We start from the raw sequence: 12,727 nt of genomic DNA, 5'->3' as shown, positions 1-12,727 counted from the left end.
GCAAGATGTATTTTTTAGGAAAATGGAAAAGTTTATCATCTGTTGCTAGTATACCTGTTAACCAAGAGCAGTGTAGTAGAAAAACGTATCTTTTTTATAAATTTCGATACAAACTAAGAAAAAAAATTATAAAATTGCTGATTGCGGATGTCATGTGAAAAACATGAAAAATATGGTTAGTAAAGCAGCATAGTGTGTCAGGAGTAACACAAAGCCGAGATTAACCTAAAGGCATAGTGGAAGAACTACAGTACTGTCTGTAAGATCCTGTATTAAGCAGAAAGTCAGGCAACTCCTTTAAGTGGTAGAGCTTTAGCTGGAACCGTATTAAATATCTCTCTGTTCAGGCAAAGTAATATTTGGCTTGTCCATCATCATTAGTACCCAGTGAACAGGTGTTCAGTATTGTGGGCAACATTTATGAGTACAAGAGAAGGTCTCTCAATGGCGTAAATGCAGGGGAGCTCTGCTTCCTGTATTATAAATTCTCAGTACTGGATGGAAGTATTAGGTTGACCATGGTACTAGTATTAGCAGCTTTTCACAATAATTTTATTGCTTAATGTACAATTTTGTCAATGACAAAAAAGTTAAAATCTAATATTGTTTCAAAAGTATTGTCTTATTTAATTATACTGACAGTCTAATTCTGAATTAAATGTTTAATTATAAAATATAAAGCATTTATTTGAATGTTTGTACTTGAGATGTTTTTCCTGCAAGCCTTGGGGGTGGGGGGATGGAGGTGGTGGAGAATGCTGTGTATCAGCCACTAATATAAGTTATCAGAAATCATAACCTCTATCAGTATTAGTGAAAAAATTTCTGATCGGCAAAGCTCTACTTGGAACTGGCTGGATACAAGAACTAATGAGTAATACATACATTACTAAATAAAATGCAAACTTTCATAATGGGGAATAGGTTAATACCTGGGGTCTGCTGGAGGCAAAAGCAATCAAATGCACAACTGGTAGTACAAAAGAGAAATGAGTTTGAATCATCAATAGATTGACTGACAGCTAACATTCTGAATTCTAAATTAAGAAACTGAAGTATCAAGAAACAAAATCAAAAATAATAATTTCAATAAAAATTTAAAATGGTTTTGGCATTATTTTGGTTTTGTATTAGTGAAAGATTGCTAGGGTTTTTAAACACAAGATATGCTATTTAGCCAAATGTTCTTTGGCTAGGAAAAGGCTCTGGCTGTCCGCAAACCTTAAGGCATGTTCAGAAAATGGATAGTCCCATATTCACTATAATATGGCCCCATCAGATGCTACATCCCACACAGCTTTACAACAAACACACACTGCAAGCTTCTTCTTTTATTGTCTCATAAAAACTATGGTAACCCAACAAAGCACAATTTATACATACTAGATAATATTTATTTAAAAAAAAAATCACATTTTATGGTACTGCCATATTTTTCATCACACTCTTTCAAAGACAAATAAAGGATGTGTGTGTTTTCACACAATCTCTAAACATGTCACTTCACTTTATACCCATACATGACCTACTGTTGTCAAAAACCACTAAAATTCTCTTTAGATGGCCAAATGTTAATGCTGCAGAAGAATAATTTGGTCACATTTTTGAATGCACATTGCTTTGCTTTGCTCAGTGTGTCTGAATAGAGCACTCAATATGAAACATATAATTCACAAACCTTCCCAGATCAAAAATTAAGACCTTCACCAACTATGACTTTCCTTCTCGACCAGCTGGCAAAAGCACTTAAAAGATTAATTCTCCATTCTGAACTACAGGTCTCTCTCCTCCTGTTGCACAGAGTGAACTATGAAAATGTTGAATACAAGAAAAAGTGTTACTTTCAGCTTTAGTGTTATAATTGTCCAGGCTAGTCAAAGTTCAGCTCTTTGATTTGTTGAAGTGATGCATTTACATGCGTTTCAATAACCAGATTATTCACAGAAACAGGATTTCTAAAATGCCATGTAAACCCTTATTCCGATTACAGAAATCCAGTTATTGACCTCTAAAAAACTTGATAAACCAGGTAGATATCTCTGTGAAAACTCGATTATATGCCCATGTAAACTCTTAACAGGATTACTGTTAAGGATTTTGTAGTCTGTGCACATCCATTGCACTCTGTCGGCCTGCAAACGTTTTTGCTTTGCACACGCTTTCAACAGCCATGGGTAGAAGAGTCCACAAAATAAATTTCCAGTGGCAAATCTTCAGGCAATCACATAATTCTTTCTCCTAGATGAAATAATTTGTCTTGACATTTCAGAAATAGCTAAATGTATGTTGAGGAATGAAACATTAAGTGATAAACTCAGCAACACAATCTCAAGATCAACAGGGTAACATTAAAAGTAACGCGTTTTACGCAGTCCGATTGCCTTTTAAACTAACAATTAACCTAATGCATATCTTAGTAAAGTAGAAATACCTAAGTGATTATTCCAGCAGCACTGAGTGCAAGGCAAGAGGCACACACACCAAGTCCTTTGCAGGGCTGAATCTCACAGCCATGCACAAAAGAATTTGCAGAGTACAATGCAGGAAATAGAGACCTATAAAGCATCAATTTAACTAAACATGCTGCATTAATAAAACACAAGAAAAATAAAACAGGAGTCATGCTTATTTTTGAATTTACAGTGGCCAATGATGATGTATAACTCTTTTTTGTGCAGTTCAATGACGTTGTAGCATTTTGCCAAAGGAAAACTCCCAGATTTCTAGCATTTCTTAATAAAGGTTATTAAGAAACCAGGTTACTGCCTTAACTGTATGTGCATGTACAGGCACTGAATGTGTTCTAGGATTTCCTGGCAATTTCCACTCATAGTACATACTGTACATATCCATAAATCCCATTCACAAATTGTGTTTAAGAAAGTAATCCTTAGCCATTTAGAAAAGGTGGGTTGCAAAAATTTCAAACACTTGTATGAAGCTGTTGTTGGTGGGAATATACATATATAAATATGTGCGTGACACAACATTTTCAAACTGTTATTATTGATCAACTGGAATGCTAGAATTGGATCAAAACCAAAATTTATAAAAAAAAAAAAAATTGAAATAGCGAAAACAACTATGGCAAATGACTGTAAAGGTGTTTGCCACTAGAAAGTTTATTTTAACTATAGTAACACAAATACGTAAATGCACTTTACTAAGTATCCTGACTGGTTGCATACAACAGAGTTTAAAATATGTTGCTCTAATGTTGCAAATACCATTCACCATTGTTGAAATGTTTCTGTAGACCCTAACATCCTCTGTGTTTGACCCTGAATAACTGAAAGGCAATTTCTTTGGGAAACACTGGCTAACACCAGCCTTGGAACATGGTGCCTCTCTATAGCAGGGGTAACAGACAGTATAGACCTCCTTTTTTGACATATGGGGATACTGTCCTTGACAGTTCACTGAAGCAGAGATGCATCTGACACTAGCCTTGAATTTATCAATTTGTAGGTCACAAACAGAAAAAATATAAAACACTGACTCCCAAAAAATGCATTAGATATCCTATGGTACTGCTAAGCAGCATGTAAAAAAATGAACAAAACAAAACCATGTTCAGTTTTCTGGAACTTCTCACTTTGCAAACAGATGAGTTGCTGCATGGCACACACATTCACAATTTGAAGAACTCTTCTCATTCAACAATTCAAAATCATTTTCAATTTACCAATAATAAATAAACAAATTCTTAATCACAGGTCAACAATGAGACAAATTTCTCAATCTGCAAACAACTGTGTTTCACTTACATTAAAAATTATCAGAAGCCACTTTTAAAGGCCATTCAGGAACTGTTTGGTAGTTTACTTGCGTTTCACAAAAATAAAAACAAACTGTATTTTACACTTGTTCAACATGACAACTGTGCTTTCATTTTAATCTGTTTTTATTTTCGTTCTCTTTCTGCTACATATGTCAACATTTCAAACCAAACTACAGAAAAATTAGCTCATGCAGATGTGAGGACCACAATTACCAAAACTGAAACTAAGCTTTCCAATGATGTTTAATGCATTAATACATTCACCAATACTCTGCAGTTAATAGTTGATTTGTTGAAGTTCAACATCCAAAGTATCAGTAAAAAAGTTAATTTTTATTTATTCAAAAATATTATTCCCATGTATTGTCTTTACTATAATTGTGTTCTGTCCTAAATTAATAGTCAAGCTTCTCTACAGTAATAGAGGCAACAGCATTACTACACTGTAGCCTACCTTACCACAACAATACCATACTAATATACACACATACCATATAGACATCCAATCTTTCTGGCTGAAGAATACAAATTTCAAAAATTGTCTTAAATACTTAAACAACACATAGATGCTAAAACACAGTTGATGTAGTAATAATCAAGAAAAACAAGAAGCCAAAAGTTATTTAAAATAATCTACATTTCAGCCATTAAAACATAAATAAATCCAACTTTAATGATAATGATGGCTCCTGACACCTGCAGAGCTTTAAATCATATAAAAACCAAGCCTGTAATGAAAGATTACCTACATTTAATTGTGTAGTAATCACTTTCTTTAAGAAATTGTGCACCCTTGTTTGTCTGCCTTGTATTTTTTTCCTCACAAGAACCGCCATCATTCTCAGAACCATGGAGAGTACAGTTAATTAGCTTTTCCTTGAGTACTTGATAAGTGAATTCCTTATGTTGGCTTTGATGATAAAACTTTGGAAAGGCAAAATAATGGCTTTCTCATACTTCTATGTTCACAGACAATATATAGCAACCCAAACCCCCCTTTTTGATTTTTCAGCAGCTTCAACACCATTCAGCCATCACTGCTAAAAGGTGTAGGATTCAGGAATGAGCTGGTAGACAAGCCTTTTCTTATTTCAGAAAATTACAAAACATACAGTACTTGGGACAGCACAATGACTACACATCAGATGAGCAACCTATACATGAATACAATCAAATGAGGATCAGAAAAGGCTACTGAGGAAGCTTAACCGGTGCTTAGGATTAATGTGAAATAGTAGCTCATTAAGCAACAATATTTGGTCAGGTGAGCAAAGAAGGTTTTGGGGGTGAGAAGATATTAATTCCAAGACATTGGTGCAAGACATGAAAATGGAGAATTCCTTAAGTGTGTCTATAAAGTCAGTATTATAAGCCACAAAATAAAATTCAGGGACGTATATGCAGCAAGACATGAGACTGGAAGCAGCAAGCAGTAGGACAACAGCCCACTAATAATTCCTTGCATTTATATAGCGCTTTTCTCACTACTCAAAGCGCTCAGCATTTGCAGGTTAAGGGCCTTGCTCAAGGACCCAACAGAGCAGAGTCCCTATTGTAATTTACGGGATTCGAACCGGCAACCTTCTGATTGCCAATGCAGATTCCTAGCCTCAGAGCTACCACTCCACTAATGGAGTACAGTGCATGTAAGGGTGGGTTATCAGATCACAGCTACTTAAGTTCATTCCTGGAAGGCCACAGAGGCAAAAGATTCTTGTCCCCAGCCCAACTGCGTAATTACCATGCCAACACAAGGCTGATAACAGAACTTTTTAAGTTGTATGGCATGTTACAATGCTAATGGCAAAATTCATTGTACATTCTTCTTTAATGAGAATATCCTCCAAATGATTTATGAGCCACAGCAGATTAGTAATTCCCAGTCCTTTAATTTTTTTTCTCTCATTTCTTTCCAAATATTTTATTAAAACAGAGTCTGCAATGAACACACACAGGAGTGAATAGAACCTGTTTATATGATGAATCGCTGTTTCCTTTGTCGCTTCCATTGAAACTGGTTAAGAAAACTGGAAACAATTAAAAATGTGAATCATCCAAACCCAGGACTACAAGATGCAATTAAGGGATGAGAATTTCAACAAGTTTGTGAACAAAAAGGCAGCAAAACAATGACACTAACGATAACTGTTTCAGCAACAATAACTGGCTTCTAAATGGAAAGCAGGACTGGAACAAACCCCTACAGTCACAATGTGGCCCTTCATGACCAAACCCGAGGAGCTCCAAAACAGTCAAACGCGTGTGCATTAACAGCAGCTTATAAAATTACAAAAATAAATTCTATGACCTTAATTGATAAAGCAACTCACTTTTGTCGACAGTTAAAGTTTGAAACCCACTGGAAAATTTCTAACCAAGACAGGAAAGCATTCTCAAAAGCAGGTCAGCACCCCAGTGCGATTATTACAAATGGCGTCACTTCTTTTGACTTGCTAGGCCGCTAATAAGATGTCACAGACATTTCAAAAAGGAATTAATGCGGAGGTCTGCATCTAGACTCTATTGTCTTTTTTGGGCTTTTGATTTCAAGATACGGAAATGGTTTCAGTCTATTGTCAAGAGTTCCCCAAATGTCTTGAACGGGATACTCGGAACGCCATGGCGGCAACCAATTAAGCTCTTGCGCGTCACTGCACCCACCAATAGCAAGGCATCATGCAAAACCAATTTGACAGCTATCGAGCTGTTTGTGACAGTCCGTCCTATTCAGCTTCTTGCATTTTGGCGATAGTGAATAGATGGCACCATTTATTTCCAACGTAGATGTTTTGTGAATGTTAAACACTGTAAAAACCCGAGAATGACAGACAACCACATGTTTTAATGGCGATATTTGCTCTCAAGTTTTGTCACTCAGCCTTTAATGGCTTACACCACTTTCGAGGGTCCACTACTGCAGCACCTATTTCACGAAAGCCTTTCAGTTCGTGGCTACCCCGCCTTCTCATCCACGTGCGGGCTTCAAAAATTTCCAGTACTATGTGGCAATAACACACTTCGTAAATGTAACGTATAAGTACGGCATGTGTTACGAACTTTTAATTAACGTCACATTTGGAAATTCGAAAGCCCACTTACTCTAGTTAAGGTCATGAGACTGTGCACACTGTGGGTTCTGATTTAAGCAGCCCAAAAATGTCAGCCTATCAGCATCCTATTACTGTAAAACGGTCTATTGCCATCTTGCCCGTCTGTACTGTATTAGCTGAAAACAAAAGGCAGTGTGATGACAATAAAGGCTATCTTCTATATTCTGAAATTTCTATTTAAGCTATTTGAAGATGTCTGTTTGGTCTGTCGACGTGGTGTCGCAAGTTGATATGAACGGAACGTTGCACCCTTGGCTAACTCCGGTGAGAATGTATTGTTGGGGAACTGTGTAAACACCGCGCGTTGACAGAAAAACAACGAGATCTTCAAATTACTGATAAAACTAAAGCCGACTTTTAAGAAACAACAAAATAAGCTGTTGACGTGAATAAGACGATTAACTACAGAGGAAAAAGTGAATTTAAATATACAACACTACCTATTTAGGACGAAAAAAAGGTCACTACAATAGTAACGCAAGCGTAGACACGCAGAGAGAGGAGGGATTGGAGATACGTTAATCTTTCTGCAAACAATGCGCACGTTTCTTCTTTAGCCTCCACTCCAATGCAAAGAGAATACGCAGACGTGAGAGGGTAAAAGAGGGGGGCTTCTAAAGGTCTCCATTTGCAAGATGTCGCCAGTTTGTCTGAACGCAGCGAACGTGTAATCACAAATAAATTCTTCTATGTTTATTCCTAACTGATGAACGTATACAAACTCTGAAAGCGGACAACTGCAAACACGCACAGTTTGTTTTCTGTTCAGAGATCTGCCTTTTTTGCAACCCAAGCTTCACAAAGGGGGGCTCTCCTCTTTTCACTAGCACCCTCCCCTTCCCCCGCCATCATTCTCAGCGGAGGGACTGATTATTAACGATCTCGTTCCTCCAGGTTTATTTTGGATCAGACAGCATCCACTGCCCGCCCCCCCTCCAAGTCTAGCTACGGGCTTTGGTTTTTCACTGACCTGACAGAAATGCTGGCAGTACTGGGAGGCGGACTGCACGGGCGGCTCGCGACTCTCTTTAAGCTCGCCGAACAAGTTATGCAGTTGAGTCCGCAAGGCCTCGATCGCAGCAGCAACGCTCATATCTTCGCTGTGATCCTTCTCGGCCTCGTCGTCCGCCATCTTCACACCCAACTCCGCCGCGTACGCACACAGCCGTCACGTGACTGACAGATTACGCACAGGAAACCTACGGCTGTCACGTGACGTGGGAACCTCGCAAAGGCGTGTGGGAAAATTTGCATACTAGGCTAGGCTTTGAATGTAGGGAAGGGAGAACAGTGGAAGAAAGCAGGGAGAGTGCAGTCGAGGTTTAGATGTCGGCTGGAATTTATTGTTGTTAGTTAATTATGTCAATGTGCTTAGTTTCAACATGTTTTAGTCGTTTATGGTAGTTGTGTGTTTAATAAACCATTTTTTCCATAATGAATCGTTTAATTGTTTTGTTCTAATTAATATTAATACAAATTATAAACTTTTTATCACTGCAGTATATACAGGAAGCGTGTGCTTAGGGCTAAGATAGTGAAATTTTCACGGCAAGATTGCTGGTTTATTCTCCTTTTTGTTTTCCTTTTCTTCTCCTGTGTGGGGTCGATATATCAGATCAGCATTCTCTGTGTAGCAAGTCCAGCATGTCTTCTCCAGCCAAACCCTTCTTCAGGTCTTCTTTTACTTTATCTATCCACCTCCACTTTGGTCTCCCTCACTTTCTTTTTCCCTGTGCTTCCATTTCCATCACCTTTTTTTCTTCATTATTCATTGTCTCTCTTCATCACGTCACTAACACTTCAGCCTTCTTTTCTGTCTTTTCTCAGATATCTCTTAATTTTCATGTACTATACAAATTATAAACTTTTTATCACTGCAGTATATACAGGAAGCGTGTGCTTAGGGCTAAGATAGTGAAATTTTCACGGCAAGATTGCTGGTTTATTCTCCTTTTTGTTTTCCTTTTCTTCTCCTGTGTGGGGTCGATATATCAGATCAGCATTCTCTGTGTAGCAAGTCCAGCATGTCTTCTCCAGCCAAACCCTTCTTCAGGTCTTCTTTTACTTTATCTATCCACCTCCACTTTGGTCTCCCTCACTTTCTTTTTCCCTGTGCTTCCATTTCCATCACCTTTTTTTCTTCATTATTCATTGTCTCTCTTCATCACGTCACTAACACTTCAGCCTTCTTTTCTGTCTTTTCTCAGATATCTCTTAATTTTCATGTACTCTGAAGTGTCACATTTCACATTATGTTCATTTTTGTAACTCTCTCCATCCATCTCAACATTCTCATTTCATCCCCATCCAACTTTTTCTCCCAATCTCCCTTTACTGCCCATGTCTCAGCTTTATAAATTACTAGCAGGAGTACCCGGCGTTGCCCAGGAATCAACTGGTGAATTTCCCAAATGAAAGAAACAGAACATAGAAATAGAACAAACATTTTTCTGATTGACATTGTATTGTAAGTTCCTCCACTCTGGATTCTGTGTGCTGTGGCGTTTCAGACGCCCTTGAAATAGACTTTGTTGTGGCATCTGAAGTCGACTTACCAGTTCTATGTCTTTTTTTCGGTGGCATGGGTATATTAGCGAAAAGCAGGACAATTATAATGTGTTACATAGTATTACGTACAAAATAAGCACCACTGTGAGATGAATTTACGTTATTTACAATACATCGGAAAGCAAACAAATAGCACCAGTCAGTCAGAAAGGCCCCATTCTTCCAACATCCTCTCTATTTCCTCCTCTCTATTGTTGCACAGCACAAGGCCATCAACATAATGCATACAACAAGAGGCTGTCTTTTATCCCACAAGTAAACACATTCATAATGAGATCAAAATAGTAATTACTTAAAAACAATCCCTGGAGCAGCCCTACTCCAACTGTGGTCTTATCTGTTACCCCAACTCAGCTTTAACCCTAGTCCTCACTCCCCTATACTTCCATCCATCCATCCATTTTCTAACCTGCTGAATCCGAACACGGGGTCACGGGGGTCTGCTGGAGCCAGGGTACAAGGCAGGAACCAATCCTGGGCAGGGTGCCAACCCACCGCAGGACACACACAAACACACCCACACACCAAGCACACACTTATCCTTGAGGGAATGCCAATATAACAAAGTGCTTTATACTGACATTTGTTTATCTGGTTAAAGTATGCAGACACTTCTGCATTAAGCATCCTCTGACCTTCAATTTAGATTCGGCAATCCACCTAACCTGCATATCTTTGGATTGTGGGAGGAAACCGGAGTGCCCGGAGGAAACCCACGCAGACACGGGGAGAACATGCAAACTCCACGCGCCACCCCTATACATATCATGTTACAATCATAACATACTCCTCTGGGGCTAATTTTTTTCTCATGCATCTCTAGACTTCTTGACATGGCAATATTTTAAAAGCCTTCTCCAAATCAATAAACCCCATATGCAAACCTTTCTGTTTTACTTGATGATTCTCTATGAACTGTCTCAATGCAAAGACTGCATTAGTTGTTCCTCTCCCTGGCATAAAGCCAAACTGTTCCTCCTTTATGGTGGCCTCTTCCCAAAGCTTTCTCTCTATAACCCTTTCCCAATTTTTCATTGGGTGTGATATGAGCTATATCACTCTATAGTTTCCACAATCCTAAATATCTCCCATTTCCATATTTTCAGGAGGAAACTGAGGGACAGACATGTGGATTATGCATTACTATGCAGTAATGTTACAGGGAGATGGTGCATTGCTACATTGCTGCTCTTTTAGTTATTCTGGTGTATATTTGAGAGGGTTTGTTGTTTGTCATAATATAATTTTATTTTCCGAGCTACTATAAAAAGTCAAATTTCCCCCAGGAACAAATAAAGTGCTATCTATCTATAGCATAGGCCACTTGTGGGTTTTTCATTGCATTTTACATGAAATTTCACATCATGGTAGATTTCTGCTTCATATATGGAATCATTGCTGGCCTAGCAATGTCTCATGTAGGCAGTGGTTGCAACTGTTGTTAAAAATCATTTCTATAAACCTTAGCATCTTGGACTCTTAGACCCATACTGTTTTTGCAACTGTGTTAAATAAAAAAGCAGTGTTTTAAGAGATGCAGCTGTGTTGAACTTATCCTTGAGGGAATGCCAATATAACAAAGTGCTTTATACTGACATTTGTTTATCTGGTTAAAGTATGCAGACACTTCTGCATTAAGCATCCTCTGACCTTCAAACTCAACACCATGAATATATCCCATTATTGTGTTTAGATCATTCTACTTTACCTATTAAATAAATGTGTTCACCTAAAGATTTGCAAGCTATAGGATATTTTCTATATATGATCTTTTATATTCATATCTATAAAAGCTTTGTCTGAACAAAGAATTGTTAGTCCTGCACTGTAATTATGGATAAGCTAACATCTTGCATGATACACTCACACTAACACACTTTGTTAAATAAATTCCTTATATACTTGCTGGAGTCCAGACAGCCTTTGTATACAATTGCCAAAGTGAACTGGGGATTAAGAAGAATAATCTGGGATCAGAAATTTTTCCTGAACACAACCCAGCCCGTATTTATCATGTAGATATGAAGCCAGCAGCCTTTTATGACATACCAATTTTAAATGTTTCTTGCATATGTTTTGAATTGTTTAATTTTATACAGAAATGATAAGTGTACTGGACCACAGATGAAATCCAGCTTATTAATGATGGTGTTACATACAACTTTGAAACTCAAATCTATGACAAAGTCCTGTTTAGAGGTGAACAAACTGGCAAAGAAACCTGTGTTATGTCAGTTGTTTGGGGAGCTGGAGTGCCCTCTGGTGGGCAGTTTTAAAAAGCAGTTTGTGTGAAAAACATGCAAGTTATGATTATTACAATAGCTTTATTAACATTATAAGCTCAGAAGAATGTCACAATGACACAGTGCACTTACTGTAGGTACAATCTCTAAGTGCTCAGATTGCTGGTCTCCATTATTTACACATTCTTGTAGTCTACCTATTATATTGAAACACATTTTAATATTAATAAATAGCTGTGTAAGCTCATGCTGTAAAAAGTCCAGACTCCTAGAAACCATGGATTCTGGCATTTCAATCAAACAGTGGCTAAGCTAGATTTTCTTTCCTCTGCAGTTACGTTTTGTCAACGAGCTCGCCACTGTTGCCTATCAGCAGCTAAGTGAGTTTCTCTCTTTGCGGAGATTTCGTTTAGCTGATGTGATCACCTCGCTTGTGTATTAGCAGCTACGCAAGTTTCTCTTGTCTCGGTGGTTTCACTTTGGAGACAGAGTCGATTTCTTTGAGCTTCATGCTGTAGCCTTGCACTTCTGGAACGTGCCGTCTTACAGTTGCATTCATTCGTGTTGGTGATTACTGGGATGGCATTGCAAACTTCTTGCTTGTGGATGTTTGGATGTTGTCTATATAAAGATCTCTAAGCAATTTAATCACAATTTTTTTCCAGATATTAAAAACTGCATATGTTTGCGAAGGTTGAAAAAGGTGGTTTTCTTGCAGAGGTGCCACAGATAATAGCTTCTCCATCTTAAAATGCTTTCTACATTGGTTTCATATTCTGAGTGAGTGAAGCACAATTAGGTTATTAGTATATTGTCAATAACTTGCATTTATTGGGGCACAAAGCAGGGAATATCAAGAAGTACTGCAGGATTTTACTTCTATTGCGGATCAGGCCTGTGTATGTTCATCTATTTGTGTCCAGGTTTTTATAGCTTGTATGTTTGCTGCCCAGTAATAAAACTTAAAGTTGGGTAAAGCCATGCCACCTTCTGCCTTTGGTCTTTGTAGTGTCGCTCTTTGGATA

At 37.9% G+C, this 12,727-nt stretch overlaps 1 protein-coding gene across 1 annotated transcript in view; it reads right to left on the bottom strand.

The window, feature by feature from the left end:
• znf292b (zinc finger protein 292b) overlaps window positions 1-8,073 on the bottom strand; it is a 122,430-nt gene extending 114,357 nt beyond the window's left edge. The window contains exon 1 of the mRNA XM_039748083.1: window positions 7,862-8,073. Within this exon, the coding sequence (XP_039604017.1) occupies window positions 7,862-8,023 (162 nt within the window). The 5' untranslated portion in view covers window positions 8,024-8,073. The remainder of the gene's footprint in view (window positions 1-7,861) is intronic.
• Between the last annotated feature and the right edge of the window lie 4,654 nt (window positions 8,074-12,727).

The sequence above is a fragment of the Polypterus senegalus genome, chromosome 3 (assembly GCF_016835505.1).
Source record: "Polypterus senegalus isolate Bchr_013 chromosome 3, ASM1683550v1, whole genome shotgun sequence".
NCBI classification, from domain to species: domain Eukaryota; kingdom Metazoa; phylum Chordata; class Cladistia; order Polypteriformes; family Polypteridae; genus Polypterus; species Polypterus senegalus.
The sequence above is the reverse complement of the archived record's forward strand: the minus strand, read 5'-3'. Positions and strand labels throughout refer to the sequence as shown.